The sequence below is a fragment of the Pholis gunnellus genome (genome assembly GCF_910591455.1).
Source record: "Pholis gunnellus genome assembly, chromosome: 14".
NCBI lineage: Eukaryota > Metazoa > Chordata > Actinopteri > Perciformes > Pholidae > Pholis > Pholis gunnellus.
Window position 1 is genome coordinate 10,664,419 of NC_136541.1, and position 18,088 is coordinate 10,682,506.

Below are 18,088 nucleotides of genomic sequence, written 5' to 3' on the forward strand. Positions count from 1 at the left end.
TAGCCAACTGAAAGTAATGTTAATATTACTTCAACTGCGCGATTTCCTGTTCTGTCCAAACTCTCTTTTCTTTTTTTTATCTGATACACTTGTATCAAACAAATGTAGTTCTCATTAGCATAGCATTTAGATTAGTCTTGTTTTTGACATATGTCAAAAAATGTTTGTCATCATAGATTTTATTAACAAAATTAACACTGCTTTGTATTGTTTGCAGCTTTCAGTTAAATCTATCGGACACTGATAACTTGTTAACTGTTGTGTTCTGGCAGCCATTTAAAATCCATTAGAGAGAAAATGTATCAGTTGACCGAGTCATATTTAAGAAGATGACCATAAATATGGTACGGGTGATAATCACTCACTGGTTTAGTTTCCAATTTACGTGAAAAGGAACAATGTCAAAGACGACTGACACACACCAGCCTGGCTCTGAATGAAACGTCCTCCAGAATCAGACTAATACATTCAACTCAAGAATACTGGGCGGACACGGTAGTATTGTAGGACACTAACGCACACAATTATTCAGAGATCTATTTAGTTGTATGATGCAGCCACACTTTGCATTCTATGATAACCAGCTATGTTGTGAGTGTTTTCGTCCTGTGGTTTACAGTTTGTAAGTAACTTTGATGCCTGCACTTTGATTTCCTCTTGGGATGCCAACATGAAGGCTTACAAGTGGAAAGACTGGGATTGATATTTTCCGATCTTTCTGTGCCAGTTTGCTCTGGAAGCAAATGCAATGGGAATTAGGAGATGCACATTTGCTGTACAGTATATTACATGTTGACGAGAGCCATCAAAACTCCTAACCGAGGGTTATGACTCAAATATAAATAATTAACATGGCAACAATGAATAATTTAATAATGTTTGCCCATAGATGTGGTTTAAGTTATTTTTTGTATAGGCTTCGCCCTCTTAAAGCTGTTGATATCAGGTTCATCCCGCGCACATGTGCATTCGTAAATATGTTTTTGGTGTCCTTGTGCACAGGCCTCTCTTACAACAGCACTGGCAACATATAAACGCTGTGCGACCACAGTTCTGCTCTCATTTCTTCTTTATAGTGTCAAGCGGTCAACAAGTGAAGATGACAACGTCCAGTCGTGTCCGTCTCTGTACCGGCATGCCGGGTTGGCTACATCCTCCTTATAGACCCTCATCCCAGCTGGGAGAGCTGTCTCGGTGATGTCCACATCGGGCTTACCCAACAGTCCGCTTGCGAGTTCTTTAACTAGGAGCTGCGGCGACAGGAAGAGGCTTTCAGGGCGCTTTTGTGTGTTGACCGTCAGGATACCTTAACAGCCGATGAGCTGGACATCTTCCCCAGTGATTTCCCAGACAGCAAGGATGAAGACCACTGTGACGGGGCTCTCCTTCCTCCACTTTGGGAGCACTGGAGGCAGATAATGAGGGATACTAAGCCCCGAGTTTGTGGCTTTCTCCGTCCTCACAGTGGCCAGGAGCCCTGCATCAGTGACTTTCTCCTTCTCAGGATGATTTACCCACCGCCAAGGCTAGTGGTGCAACGGATCATACAACTTACAGTTCGGATCATATCACAGATCAGAGTCATTGATTGCATCACAGATCAAATCCGCACAAAAGAAAAAAAGGGAGCAAATATAAATGTTTGATGCCGATATTAATTGCAGATCATTGAAGATCCATATTGGCAGATACAGATCCCTTTGTTCTTTGATTATACAGCTGGTCTACAAGGCTCCAGAATATTGTTCTTACCACCGTCCCCAAAATCATTTTAACAGCTCTGAATACAGTGTAAACATCAAAAAATTCTAAATCGTATCCTTTTACTTTGTTAAAGTAATTTATAGTGTTTTGTTTTTCATTCAAATGAAAATAAAAGATTGTATTTGTATTGATTAAAGTTGTAATAATATATTATTAGAGCTAATGTAAACCAGTCATAATTCCCCCTCTAATATCTATTTATGTTGTGAAAACATCTCCTTCAAACAACTGGATTTATTCAACACAACATGTTACGAGTCTACACATAAACACATCTTAACATTGCCCAATACTCATTTTCACTGAACAGAGCCTGAACGCATCATAATGTAATTAAACGGAACCTTCGTTCGTTGTCAGTTAGCGGTGCTGCTGGTTAGCTCTCCTCCTGTCAATTTAAACACGGATTGGTTGTTTGTTATGTAACATTATCAGAGATGGCAACTAGAAAAGCACAAACGCCGATGTCCTGATCGCATATATTTTATTAAATATATCGTCAGTAAAACTTTATTTCACACTGTGATGGTTAACGTTAAACTGTGTAATTAATCCGCAGTTCACATGCGTGCCGAACCGTGAGGGAGGATCTGTACGAATCACAGATCCTCCCTCGACGATGGTCCTTTACACCACTAGCCAAGGCCCTCTTTCATGAAATGCTAAAGACATGCTAATCTAAATTGGGAGCGCAACTATGGTTGCACAGAGTTTATATGTTGCACGTGCAGACGTACGAGAGTCTGCACGTCTATATACTCATAGAATTACAACATGTAACTAACGTTACTGGGTCAATAATGCACACAGGAAAGCCTTTGTTTCATTTAAAACAATATGGACATTTGAGATGTATGGATCATTAAAGTAGCTCTTCCTCTCTTTCAAAACGTTCACCCTTTTGCCTTTTGTCCTGTAGAGTCAATATATGGGTTAAGATGTTGAATTATATATTTTAAAACCATGGGAACAGTGCAGTGAACAATACGGTGTCTCAAATATTACCACTGTGAGTGATTATCTTGCTCCTGTTTCAGCAAAAGGTCAATGAGGGACATTCTCTCTGAACTAGAGATAAAAACGGGTTATAGTATATTACTTCTACACTTTAATATCACCCAATTTCCAGGTTTCATAAATTATGTAAAAGTAGTGGTTCTGGGGCTGGCATCAAATGAGCACACCTGAATTATGAATTAAACTAACGATGCATCCTCCAGCTGCATTAAGAGGGGTCTTGCAACTTTGAAGGCGTTTCGTTTAACCTTGCTTTTTAAAGGTTTGCTCGCTAAAAGGCAGCACGTGCTTTCAGTGTAAATTAGTGCAAGTGTAGTGCAACACACTTTGTGGTTTCGCTGGGCAAATACACGGCAAACATGACGTGTAATTAGATGAAAGTCCTTCCTATGTTTACTAATAAGTATTCATGTGAATGATATATATACTTAACTAAAATTGTAATGTAACATCTGGGGATAGAAAACATTTAAAGTTATCATTTAAAGTATCAGCAAGGTCTAGTTGATGGAGTTTCACAGCTTGGATTAAGTGCAGGCTGAGTGTGGTTGTATCATGTCCACGGATTGGTAGTGAGGGGTTGGCAGATGTCAGAGATCAAGTACTTGAAATGTAAAATTGTAAAATTGCATGTACCGTAATAGAAGAATTTGGTCGTATTGTCCACCCATTTCACTGAGCAGGTCAATCTGAGACACATGGGTACAAACGAGGTTCATCCCATACAATCTCCAAAGAATGTAACACTCACTGGTGGTTTGCTTTCTTTGCTCTGTAGCCTAGCAGACAAATTAACTCTACTGGAAATTCAGCTTTTCTTTCAGTTGTGAACCCACGACCAAATGGAGCATTTGATGATTTACACAGCATTCCTAACAAAGGCTTCCCACCTCGTTTTGTTTTGCTTGTTGTATTTGCACAAATAACGAGAGAAATAGGAAGAGGGAACACAGAGAGCGAGATGGAGAAAGAGAATTGGAGGAAGAGGGCTTAGAAAAGAGTAAAAAGGCAAATAAAAAAGCTTGAAGCAGTCGCTGCAGACAGTGAAATGAGCCATTGTACTGTGTGTTACGCACCGATTCAGAATAATAAGCCACTGATATGGACAATCAGATAAGAATGTGTGGAGATGTGAGTGAGTATGAAGAACACGCACAAGTAAGATTAGCATAATAGCCCAGAGACTTGTCAAAAGTGGGAAACAGAGTTGGAGATGGATGCTCCGAGGGCAAAGGGAATGTAGAGAAGAAGAAAAACAAGTAGAAAAACCAAGGACCCAGCAAGACAATGAGCAGAGACAAGGCACTTGTAATACAAAGAGAACAAGGGCCTCATCCTGCAGCCAGTCTGACTGAGAACTAATTTGTGTTTTAAGCGCTCAGCTCCCTTTGCAGAATAGCAGCTGTAACCTCTAGCATCTCGCCACTCGCCCACCGAGCTCGTATCAAGCAAGCATGATGGCAATTTTCATCCCAAGGGTTGCTAAGAAGTGTTTTCACAGCTGTATCTCCTTCTCGTTGCTGTCATGTTTCTGGCGTATGTGTGTGTGTGTGTGTGTGTGGTGTGTGTTTTAGTCACACATTTTTGTGGTGAGGAACATCAGGCCTAATGTGAAAAAAGAAATAAACAAAGACAATAATCTTTTGAAGCGGCACATTTGGACGTGAGCGACAGATTTCTTTTGTAATACGTTATCGGAGAGACAGATCTGGTGTTATACTGACGAGCCTTTCACTGTGGCAATTTGGTAACGTAATTAAAACAATTAAAATGAAAGAATCTGCCAGGAAGACATCACTCTTTGTGAAATGTCGGAAACAGTGTAGACAGTAGTGTGCCTTCCAGATACACATGTAGCCAAGCAGGTTTGTAACACATGCTGAGGTTCATGCTGTCATTTGCCTCAGATCTCGCTCCCCGTCGAAAAGGCACAAAGACCAACCAGTGTGAGCGCTTATACACTTATGCCAGTTTCTTAGGTACACCTTGCTAAAACTGATGCACTCTTATACCCGACCATAAACCCTTCCTGTGTTATACTAAGAGGTATCCCTAATACTGTCAATCGCAGTAAGCCCACCCTGAAGCGTATTCTGCTTTATGATCTATTGTTCACTAAATGGGACCATAACTTCCTAAATAACATCATGCTGTATTGAACAACTACGACTATAAACTTGTGTTCGCAATGTTTACTGAGGAAATAAATCAGGTGAGAGGTAGTCATTTTATCATTGACTTCCATACAATCAGAGTTCTTTTTGCAACCAGAGGTGTCGCCCCCTGAAGGCCAGTAGAGAGAATGCAGGTTTTAAGACACTTCCACATTGGCTTCACTTTTCAGAGCCGGAAGTTGCCGCCTGCCCCGACATAAGCCACGACATCAGTTCAGACTTACTTAAGGTGGGCTGACCTTTTAGGGTGGACCAGATATTCTCACTGTAGAGTCAAGCCCCTCACCATTATCGACCAGCAACAAGAGCTCCAAAAAAAAGGTTTATTTTTATTCTTTTTTTAACAAAGTCTGGAAGAGCCCAGTAGTAAACAATTGCAATTGCTTTTTGTGAGTTGATGTATCCGTTTGTGTTAAATGGGCAGATATCGTCTCATGATGATCGCAGGTTCCTGAATTGAATCGTATCAAAATCGCATTGTGGCAGACTTTGTGATTTAAAAAAATATCGTATCGTTGTCCCAAGAATCGATATAATATGGTATCGTGATAAAACTCCCGTGATTTATACCCCTTGTACTTTTGTGGATGCCAGCAAAGTAGGTGGAGGCACAAGTGTAATTTCCTAATCCAAACTGCACCACCTAATATGCATTGAATTCCCCCTCTAGTGCACTCCCTGCCTATTTTTGCAAAGTATGATAGCAGGTGTGGAAGTTGGGCAAAAAAAACTCTGCTCGTGACCAATGAAATTACCTCATGACCGGTGCAAGGTCGGTGCATCTGATGTGGGCCCGAACAAAATTAGGACCCCAGCAGTCACAGTCTGTTTCTCTCCCCCTCCTCCCCTCCTTTTCCTCCTTTCATCTCTCTGCCTCCTTCACTTCCCCTTGATATCTTCATCGCTCTCCCTCTCTCCAGCTCTATATCTGTGTCACAGAGCCAACGGTATGTTGGGGAAATATGGTAGCAGTTGAGAGTATCGCTAGATATCTGCAGGGATATATGAGTCATATAATGAATTCCGACCAAGGGTAAAGATGTTGAGACAAGTGAGGGAGCTGCTGGTTATCAAACCAAAGACTTTTAACCAAGGGCTAATTGAAGGAAAGATTCTGGACAAGAGGCTAAAATCTAATGGCTCTGATGATTCATGATTCGATCCAACCCAGTTTATCAAACCCATGGGTCATCACTTCAACCACTGAATTATGCTTTCTGACCTCTGTCAACAACACAATGAATTAAGCAATTTATTATCTTGATATCATCTGAAATATAAAGTGAGGTAACCAAATTATATAAAAGTGGGTAAAGGCAATTCAAAGGACATCATACAAAAAATATAGCCTAGTTTTGTATAATATGTCTTTGTGTTTTTGCACTGCAAATTACGCCCATTTGTTGCGCAATTTGTGTCACTTAAAACAAGGATGTTGCACCTGATTAGACTTCATAACGACGAATGAAATCCTCTTATATACAGTATGTTGTGCTTACCTCTCAGGGACGATCAGTCAGATGTTCTCGCACACAAATCAGTTAGCCTTTTGAGGAATGAGGAATAATACAGTATGTGGAGATATCTTTACACTAAATTGTGCTGCACATCTGCTTTGGTTGAGACATCTATAATCGCTGATAAAATGCCAGAAACTACTTTTCCAGATTTATATTCCAGATTTGTATTCCAGTATTAAATCAAACAGTATGCATAACAGATGGTGATTTGGATGGTGTGTAATTTGGTGGTCTGCCAGCAATTGAAGTCACAGAAATTGCACAAAACCAAATTCAGCTGTTGCCTTGGTAAAGCAAACTGATGGAGTGACATGGTCCTGTTTCTCTCTTTTTAAAAGGAAAAAGAGGACGTGTAACGTATTCCTCCTAATCCCAACCCAGGCCATAACCACCTACACCACAACATGCTGTCCCTTATACCTACATACGAAGACTCCATCACAACTCCCTGCAGTTTATAACTGCTTTTGTTAAACAAGTTAATTATGTGCTGGACACAAAGCATTTAATAAGGTGTAGCCAATTTTACACATCCTGAAGATAACAGCTGTTGTTTAATTAATTCATTGTTAATTTAACACATAAATATAGCAATTTTGATTGTGTTTGTAGGTCACTGTTTTCTTGATACATGTGCATGTTCCAGTTTAAGTGCCAGGGAATTGCTCCAACACAATATTTATTTATGAGTTAAATCAAACCATTGTCATAATAATAATAATAATAATAATAACCATTTTTTAATGCCCTCATGTTCTCATTGACGTCACATATGATGAAGAGAGCCACATCAAACTGAACGTCATACCTTCTCTCTGTGTCTTGCCTCTGATGGTCAGATGTTTAGTGAATCACGTGAAGCACATCAATTAACAAACACAAAGTTGATTTAGTCTTCCCCATGTGAACTGCTCCATTGAGCAGCACATTATTAGATAGGGGAGTTTAACTTTTTCTATGGACAAGTTGCTCAACTTCTTTTACATAATGTGACAGGAGAACTGTAGCCTTTACATTACACAGCATTGTCAGTAGGAGAAGAACAACTCCGAAGAGCACGGCCAGTCATTAAAATGAGCAAAGATAAGGGATGCACTTGTACTCCTGAACAAAGAAGGGATAAAGGACGAAAAAGGGGGCAACGAAGCTGAAGCAGACGTATAATAGATGTATAAGAGAGTTTGGAAGGAGTTGAAAAAAAAGGCTGGTAAAGGCTGACAATGACAGAGAGAGAAAGAGTACTGAACACTATTACTTTCCCTCGCCTCTTCTTAATCTATACAAGAAGTGTGTGTGTGTGTTTTCTGATGAGGAAACAGCAAATAGATAAAGTGTGAGAGGGGACAAAAGAAGAAGAACAAAGTGAAACAAACTGATGCAAAGTTATAAAGAAAAAGGAAGAAAACCGTACAAAAGGCCGAAGACAGGAGGATCACAGTCTGAGCGAGTTGTAATCCTGGAAAAATAAATAATGCTCTGGGACCTGTTCATGCAAACTGTGTGAAAGTGTTTTTGTTTATGTATGTGTGTGTATGTGAGGCTTCCCTGGAGAGAGAGAGAGAGAGAGAGAGAGAGAGAGCACTGCCTTCCACACTGTCTGCCCTCATATTCATCCAGTCGTTAAGTGTGGGACATTGTGCGAAAAACCAAACATTGGTTACCTCATGCCACAGTTCACAGCCATGGTGGAAAGGGCAAATCCTCCAAAAAATTCAGTATATAATCTCTTATCCTCACTTGAAGAAGACATCTACTGCTTAATATTTAATGAACATATACATATGTATTTATTTTGCATCTCAGAATTTGTAGGAATCACGGTGAACCTATAGGACTTTATAACGTTTCCTACACTTACTATTAGCAAAGCACAGTGTGGCATAGATTTTTTTTATTATGATGGCATTTTGTAGTTTTCTGACTGTTGTGGTTTTGACATATCAAGGCAGAGTCACACATCCGTGAATGCAGGTGAGCACCCACCGGCTGCCGAAGATGCATGCTTCGCTACCAAAAGCGAATGTTTTTACGCCCCTTCGCGAATTGGGAGGCGTGTGTTCATTTTTCACATGTGTGACTTTTAAGTTGTGGTAAAATTCTAAATGCAGAAAAAAAAGCACCACATTTTGTATGTGTAGGCCTCATGTGTGTATAGACAAATATTATACTCTGGGTCAAAGAATTATCTAATTATAAATGCAAACATTTGTGGAAAAAAACACATTTTTAAAAGATGGCTCTGACATTGCTTATTTAACAAGGGCATGAATGAACGATTAGATGAATAAACCCAAGATTTGCATGAATGCCGCTTGTTTCTCCATAATTGGATGCAGAGTGGTGGGAATTAATTATCTGAAGAGGTGTACAACCGACCAAAGTTGATTGATGGCAGAATCGAAGAAAGGATTTGACGGAATCAAATCATGACTGTTTCAAAGCAATATTTTCCCTGTCACTGTGAGCTCGTGAGCACATTGTTTCATACAAAGTCGGCGCATGCTCTCTTTGAGACAAGTTCATTTAAATCTAGTCATTTAAATAAATGTGTGAACCAAATGTAATGTGTGATGTGAACCATCAAAATGCAGCTCCCAGAGTCTGAATTGATAGACTTGCAGTGACAGCACAGATGATAATTGTAGTGCGATAAAACCACAGTTTATGGTTCATAACCGTAATTGCCTTTGCTATAAAACAGCCGTTTGAATGCAGCTGCAGGTTTTGGTTCACTGCTTCACAGCTGTCAAAAAAAAAGGTTTAACTACCAAAGAACAGAGTGGACAGAGCACTGTAAGTTTTTAGATGCATTTGCTCAACAACAAGAGTGAATGTTAAACACAACACTGACTTATTACAACATATTAAGTTGATTTGGCAAAGCTGTTTATTTTCAGCCAATATTTACTCTCCTTTTAGCTCTATTTAGTTTTTTTAGGAACTAGACTTGTTTGTGCAAGTACTGAAGGTTTCGTGGAGTCCTTCCCCGTCCCCATATTTCCTCACCTGTCTGATGGCACACAGAAGCTTCCCGTAGCAGAACACGATCACCAGGAACGGCACAATGAGGCAGAAGACAAACAGGCAGATGATGTAAGATATGCTATTCGCCGTCTTGGCCGTCCAGTCGACAGAGCAGGTGGTCCCGGGACCCTCTGGGCCATATTGGCTCCAGCCAAAGAGAGGCGGAATGGTCCAGACGAGGGAGTAGACCCAGGACAAAGTGATCCCTATGGAGATCTTATGGTAGTTGGAGGAGTCCGCCTCTGTAGGCGCCACCATGGTGCTGTAGCGCTCATAGGAGAGGACAGCCAGGGAGATCAGGGAGACGATGCCTACAGGGTAGACAGGGCACACACACATACAGAGGTATGTATAGATTCAGTCACACAGCATGTAGAAACAGGAGTTCAATTCAATACACAACACTGTGCAGGTGTGTTCTTTCTTTTTATACCCTGACTACTGTACTTCACATTTAACGGGGCCATCAAATAGAGACAAAAATGCGCTGCCTGTCTAAATGTTTATCTATTCTAGCGAGGAACAACTGTGATATGAAGCGCTTTCTGAAAAGAAAATTGCAGCTAAAAGGAGCTTAATTTAACTTAAACCAAAGGACATGTTATGATTTCATAAAATGATCACTACAGCAAAAGTGGTTGTGAAATCATCAAGTATTTCAGCCGCCGGCGCTTGCAGCAGATACACACTGCTGTAAGTCATGCAATACCTGTAGTGTCTCTGCACGACAGAAGCAATGCGGTGAAACACACAACACAGAATATTTTGAGAAGCTTTCTTATCTTTCATTCCTTTTCTTTCTCAGTAGGTCAGAGGCGCGGCAGCAAGAACCTGGAGCTCAATGACTCAGTGTTCATGTTGACCCCTCAGTCTTTTATCCTGTTTGCTATTTGGTTTCGAAGCCATTACGAGCCACGAGGCAGTGCTTCATGCCCATTGATTTTCAGCTGCAATGAAGCGAAGCTGAGCTGGACGCTCTTTTTAAGTAGACGATCCAGGCCTTTCAATGTGCCAATACCATGGCCACCCAGCACGATCAATGGGTAAAGAGAAAAGGTGAGGATTTGAGAGGAAATGTAGGAGGGGGGGGGGTAGTTATAGCCAGTAAGACATGCTGTAAACTAATTCAGCTCTGTGATTGAAGATGATGGTTCTGCAGAATGTTTTTGTGTCGGTCGGTGTGCAAATGCATTGAACCCACTGCACGTACCCCTGACTGAGTCTCTTTGGCACAGCCCGGCATGCTTGTCTGTAGCCTCCAGATATTGCGCTCAGGTTGCTTTGCTCATTATTAGCTTTTATTAGCTCCGTCGCTGCAATATTTCAAAGTCAACACAGTTTTACAACAACCCTCTTGTGTTTCTGTTTGATCTCAGCTGACTGACTCATAGCAACCATCCCAAACATAATTCTCAGATCATTTGACAAAAAGGGCGCGTTTAACCCTACTCATTGCTGCCCTATCTCAACCGAGTTATTCTGTGTCTGCACTCAGGAGGACCCTCTTCTCACAACAGGTGGCCTGGCAGATGTCAAGCTAAAATCCTAGTGATATTTTACAGCAAGGTATCATTAAACACGGGTGTTGTGCAATAGCAACGCTTATTAACTTGAACCACAATCTAATAAAAGCTGCCTTTACTCCAGTATGTTTTAGAGCAGACATATTTTTACTGATTTGTGATTACTTCTGATAGGTTAATACATTTAAACCATGGCCACAGAAAACAGGACATCTCCAGTATAGTACCAATCAATGTTTCACTCAACATTCTGTATCAGTTATATTAAGCTGCAGGAATCCGTAGACACTGCCCTGCGGCTGCTATAGCTAACTTTCACTGGTGAAATGGACCTAACCACTGAGTAAAGGGACTAAAAACAAACTTTTAAAAACAGACTTTTCTCACAAGAAAAAAACAAAACAAAGTCTCATCAAGGTCTACCCACTCACTCTGGAGCTTTTGACCACATCACATGGTTTTCATCTGCAGATCAAAGCCAACTAGTCCTAAAAGTGCTCAGAATAATGGAACGTTTCACCATCTACAGTTCAATGACAACTAAGCAAACTTTATGTGCAGGTAATACTTTCAATCAATAATTCCAATATACGTCAACCATATACAGTGATACAAAGAATAGCTTTGATTCCAGGGTTTTTATTTTCCAAATGCAAGATCTATGTACCTCACTGCGTTGTACTCACTGGGGTAATTTTGTATGTGAGGTAACGTGACGGCAAGGATTGCACCTGTACTAAGAGTCAACAGTCTGGCGAGGCAGTATGAATGTAACTACAGCAAAGACACTCAATTTGTAAGTGATATTGACAAAGAAAACGGATTTAGTGTGGACCGGCCACATCTGGCCAATACTGGGACCACTTAATAAGGTCAGTATCGGATCCACCGATCCTTTCTAGTGGATCGGATTGGTGCATCACTAATGATGTGAGCAAGATAATACACCCCTAAATATCCTGATGTATCAAATATAAGTAAGTTCCATCCTAAAACCCACATTGGGAGCATGTGGTGTAGCTCTTCTTTGAGATGACAGACTGATAAGATATAGTATAAACAGAGCCAAATCAAATCACACTTTCTCAAAACTGCAAAAGCAAATTAGCCTCTCTCCTCAATGACGCACGCACAGAGGCATACAAATTCAATTCTGGCAATCATCGTTGCTGCGCCAATTGACAACAACCTTTTGCCATTAGGCTCTGCATAAATGTTGTCGTTGATTATGATTTATCGCCTTTGATTTGAAAACTTGATTATCACTTGATATCGGCTCATCCCATTACATGTCCACCCTCTTATTTCCCTTGTTAAATAGTGAATGTCTTTATTAGAGGCAATGTAATCTAGGGAAAGACACCCGAACAACTTTACAGCTTCATACCATTTAAAATCACGCATCACCTTCCATCCATCTTCTAGTCCTCAGGCAGTATCAAAGGCAGCAGCTGAATCCAATATTCTAAAATGAAAAATATGATCTGATAATGTCTGAAATTGAAAAAAAAAGGAACATCTTTGCTCTGCTGTCTCTGTGATGTCCGATCACTGTTTCTGTCTGTCGTCTGTTTGAAAGCATCCTGATCGGTATCACTGATATCGTACATCCAAGAAAAGACAGTTTGAATGAAAAACGCAGGATCAAATGAAGCTGTGTTAGCTCTACAAATCCTCAGTCATCACAGGGATACAGCACCACTGTGACAACACCAACAGGTGAAAAAAAGAGATCAGATTGCAAATGTCTGACCAACAGTAAGGATGACTGCTTCGGAAAGTACTATCCACACGTACTAAGCTGATCATTCACACTGATGTCCGACTTAAACAGACACCCATCACCCACAACATATTCTTGTCTCTGCTCTAAGACTATGAATTACTCTGACTCATTAGCTGGCCTGCTCACTCTGACCTTTATGGTGGAGCAGCATTGTTCTGCTTGCTTTGCCCCCACTGAGACTTCTTCTTACCGTCGCAACAAATCAACATCAAACAGGCCAGGTGTTGCCTGTGCCTGCATGATGCACATGGACGAAAATGCATTTCCTCTCCCTTGTGTTTGTTCATCCATTTCTGTGCCCGCATCTGCGCTGAGGTCGTGTGTGAGCATACGTGCAGGAGGGCAATCTAACTTAAGTATGCAGCGAGTGGGCCCAGCAGTGCAAGGTTAATCCAGTGACTGTGTGCAAAGTCCACTTGAGGCAGGAGGAGGCAGCCAACAGTATGCAGGAACACGTAGACCCGATGTTAAATAAAGACAGAATAAAGATCTTCTCCTGTTCCTTCCACGTTATGAGAAGACAATAAAAGTTCAGTGAGATAGTGAGGAAAATGCAAAGAGGCGGGCAGAAGAGGTGAAGCGGCTAAATGGATGCCAGGAGGCTGATGGCATAGGACAAAATACAGGCTGAGTTGTAATGGTGCGCACACACACACACACACACACACGCGTCTGCACAAATTGTCTTCAGTTTGTGCTCTTGGCATAAAGTCAAAGCAGTGGATCGTCAATTGTTCAGTCATTCAAATATCTAAGACGTCATGTGCTAAAAGCAAAAAGTTTAAAGCAATGTCATGAGGGAGCAGGAATACAATGTCCCGACACCAAGCCAACAACGTCTTTTGTCATTGACAGTTATACCCTCTAATTTGAAGGAACATCGATCATTCAGAAAAGCTTTTTAGAGATTTGGTGAAGACTGACACTTTCACTTTGTCATAGCTGCACCCAGCACTTTTCCTTTCCATGACCCTCCCTTATACTCTTTCTTCTACTCTGCTTTTATGAGCCCATTGAGGAATTACTCCTCCATAACCAATGGAGGTTCTAATGATGTCTTCGAGCCATCTCTCTCTCTCTCTCTTTCTCTCTCTTTCTCTCTGTCTCGATCTCTTGTTCGCACACTCTCACTCTGTCTCTCCTCCTGCTCTTTTTTTGGCTGGTAGAAGCCAAAGTCCTGTCTGACAGATTTTAATAAATTGGCTCCTTGTGGATGTCAGTGTTCATCTTCAGATGGTGCTAAATCTCGACATAACACTCGGGTTAACGAGACAAGGGATACAATCAGAGTACATTGAGATACTGAGAAACCGTCGCTTTATTTTCCGCCATGTGACTGAAATAAAGTAATCCTGTTTTGGAAATTGTCAACTTATCCCAGAGGAAGTGGAAGTAGCTTTTGTGAGTCTGTTTTCAATTTAAAAGTATGACATTTTCAAGACGCTCTTAAGAAAAGGAAAATTAAATTCAGTTAAGTTGAAGATACTGTGTGAAAATTGTAGCAGTAAATCAAGGAAAGCAGGGGGGGGGGGGGGACTTGTATGCTGCAGTAATCTGACTAGCTGATTGTAATGTCAAAGTGTTTATTACTTTCCTTTGCTGCATGGATTACTTAACTGGCCTAACAGACATAGGCCTATAGGGGCCCAAGGGGCCGGGAGCCCCGCTGGGCTGCCAGTTGCTTGAGGTTGAGTTGTTTTAAAGAAAATAGTCCCTATGAACATGAAACTGCTCACAACAAGGTCTGTGTGGATTGATTGATTGATTGATTTTAGACAGAGACAGCTCCACTCTGCCTGCATGAAAATACCCATAAACCAGGAAATATGAATATGCATGTCTTTCTCTAGAAAGGACAATTCACCCAAAAATCAAAAAAACATATTTTTCCCCTTACCTGTGCTATTTATCAAACTAGATTGTTTTGGTGTGAGTTGCCTAGTTTTAGAGATATTGCCCATAGAAATATCTGCCTTCTCTCCAATATAATGGGACTACATGGCAGTTTCATAGGAACTATTTCAAGGTCTGTGGATTATCTTGAGTAACCGTGTCTTAAATTCCGAAAAGAGACTAGTGCCATCATTATATTGGAGAGAAGACAGACATCTCGAAGGACAATATCTCCATACTCTACAACTCTCACCAAATCAATCTAGATTGATAAATAGCACCACAGGTAAGAAGAAGAAAAATATGTATTTTTAATTTTTGGGGTGAACTGTCACTTTTACATCAGTTGGAGATGGCTCAACAGGTGATATTGAACCTGTAGACAAGGCCAAAATGCTCAAAATCTTTAGTTACAACAGGTATCAGAAGCCCTGATGCTTAGTTTGTGTACTATGATTGTGGGTGCATGGCTACCAAAAAGTGCTCCAGCAAGGCTTTAAACAGATGCAGTGAAGTGAGGGAGAGATAAAGTGAGTGAGAGGTAACCTTTTGTAGGATTCATGAGCCCTTTATACAAACTTCAGACAAAAGCTACGGCTGCTGACTGCAGGCATCCAGCGTGCAATGTGCAGTCACTGTGCAGCTGTAGCGGCAGGTGGAAGTCTCTGTTTCTGAAAAGCTGAAAACATTTCATAAGATGCTGTATTTCTATCCTGTTAAAGCCATTTACAAAGTTGTCATATTTTCATTCCAATGACCAGTGAACTTTAGGAATTCATTTTTAAAAGAAGCTGACATGGATACCAGTGCTTATGTTTCATGTGGGCTCTATTGCTATAAAGTAATGACAGCGTGAGAGAGTATTAAAATGTGCTGTCTGTTGTCAGTTATAATTTGACTATCTATACAAATAGAATCACTTCTGATGCAGGGAAATTGATATGATATGCATATAGATTGAATCTTTTGACATCTGATCTCAGTCAAGCATGCTGTTCAGTATGAACAGGGAGAACTCTGAGGGCTTATGAATCTGACTGCGACCAAACAATGACTATGACAATGAATTTTGACGTCAAAATACCAACTACATCTCTTTTCCTGTCTGTATTTTTTTTTTTGTCTGAAATTCTGCAACAATTATTAAAAGTGTTTAGTTTGAAATCTTGATTTGACTCTAAAAAGCACTTTGATTGAATCTGGACTGTTGGCTGCCTGGCCTTCAAAGGTTTTTGATGCTTTAGAAAGCTTTAAAGCACTTAATGGGACTAACAAGAAAGCCTGTTCATTAAATAACTTTAAATCAGGCATCGGGCCGATTGCTCCTGATGATAGAAGAGCATTTCATGTTCATTCTGCAAATTAGTCTTCTTTTGAGTTTAGCATCAAACTTATTCCATCCAAACTACTCATTTGAAGCTTTGATGGATGCAGTTCTTAGGGGGAACAAATGTTTTTTTAATTTTCCTTTTAATAAAAAAATTCCTTAATTGCAACTTTTACGTAGCACCCTGGGCCTTCCAAAAATGGACACAAAGCTTTTTTCCCCCCCTCAGCATCCCAGCCTGGCCCGTTCCTGCTGAAAGAGTGAGTGCCTTATTCTCAGTTGCATCATTCTGCCCCATTTGCATCGATATCAGCACTGCTGAGCCAATGTAGACCAGAGTCCCCTCCCTCATTACAGATGTTCCCCGGGTGATTTTATTCTGCAACAAACGCTGCTGCTGCACCTGCCATCGCCTGCTCGTGGACTGAGGTCGTATCCCCACATAAATGAACAGTGATGAGGCTTCCCTTGCCTCGAGCACAGACACTCAACTATGGTAACAAGCGTTTAGTGGTCATTTAATAGCGGGCTGCACATTGCTTCATTTACAGTATACGTGCAGCAGCCAAATCACACTGACAGTCCTGCATGACAGGTTTCCAGAGCTCCTATACTGATATTTGAACAAATGACTAACTGAGTGGAGCGCTAAGCACACAGTATGCTTCCCTAAATACGCAATTGTATGCCATTAAAATGCATGCACGTGCTGCTGTGTTGGAAAGGATTCAACAGTCTGTCATGCAGCCCCAACCGGAGATAATGACCTGTACCGCACCATGAATTCAGCCACACAAGATTGATTTTTTTTTTTTTACAACTCGGACAAAACCTACACGTGCATGATTTATTATGGGATCGATGTAAGTATGTGATCCGCAACATCGCTCTACACTGAACCTCGTACGTTTTTTCGCAAACGGGATAAAAAGACACTCCGCGCCTTCACCAAGACCTTAACGATCTCTGTAATGACCGACTGCACGATGTGCACATCCAAAATCAAGAGAAAGAAAGAGAGAAAGCTTGAGGGGAAGAAAAGGCATTGTTCAATTATGCAGAGAGATAAAAACCTAATCAGTTGACTGAATAATAGGTTTGATGTTTCCGAATCTGCTGTTCGATTTGTATTGGCTACAATGGTTTTCATGCGTTTCTCTGAAAGTTTAATGAGACCATAAAGACGCAGCGTGCACATCGCAACAGGCGTGATAAGGAAATATCTATTAAATGGTTTTTCCCCTCATTTTTCTAAATCTTTAATTCCCACTTTAGAAATGAAGCTTAACATCATGTACTCTGACAAGCGTGCTCCGGGAAGGAGCCACACATACAACGCGCACCATCACTCACAACCACATCTGAAATACATTTTTTTTTAAATACAATAATCTACAAATGTAACAAAATCAAAACGTATGATCATCGCCTCCTATAGGTTCCGCATTTCTACTCACCAAAGAGGGAGTTGGCAAAGCCGTACCACACGCATCCGCCTTCTCCTATGAGCCACCTTCCCTGCGTGCTGGCGGCGAAGCTGAACGGTGTCCCCAGTACGCACACCAGCAGGTCGCTGATGGAAATGTTAATCAGGAGCAGGTTGATGGGCGACCGCAGCATCTTGTAGCGGCAGAAGAGCACGAGCACCAGCAAGTTGTTCATTAGTCCCAAAGTGCCGATGAAGCCCAGGCACACAGCCACGACCAGGTTCCCTGTCGGGGTGAGGGTGGCCCGGTATGAGCCTCCCCTCGGGTGCCCTTCCCCGGCTGCGGCACACAGAGCACTGTTGACCCCTGCGCAGCCGCTCAGGCTCACGTTGGACACGATCATCGCAGTCCTGTGCCACACTGGGTGGCCGCGGCGCACAGAACGGCAGCTAATATGTCGTTGACATGTCTCTCTTTTTTCCTGTGTGTGTGTGTGTGTGTGTTTGTGTGTGCGTGTGTGGAAAAAAAACAATGTAAAGAAAACCGGTCGCCGGTAGCCAGCAACACTTGTTGCTGTAAGAGATGTCAAGTGGGGAAAAAAGCAGAGCTGAAGGAATGTGGGACAATAAAAAG

At 41.3% G+C, this 18,088-nt stretch overlaps 1 protein-coding gene across 1 annotated transcript in view; it reads right to left on the minus strand.

Annotated features, from left to right (window-relative positions):
* tmtopsa (teleost multiple tissue opsin a) overlaps positions 1-17,858 on the minus strand; it is a gene marked incomplete at both ends in the record, with an annotated part of 46,601 nt that extends 28,743 nt beyond the window's left edge. The window contains 2 exons of the mRNA XM_079173335.1: positions 9,482-9,810; positions 17,486-17,858. Of these exons, the coding sequence (XP_079029461.1) occupies positions 9,482-9,810; positions 17,486-17,858 (702 nt within the window). The remainder of the gene's footprint in view (positions 1-9,481; positions 9,811-17,485) is intronic.
* Positions 17,859-18,088: the final 230 nt, after the last annotated feature.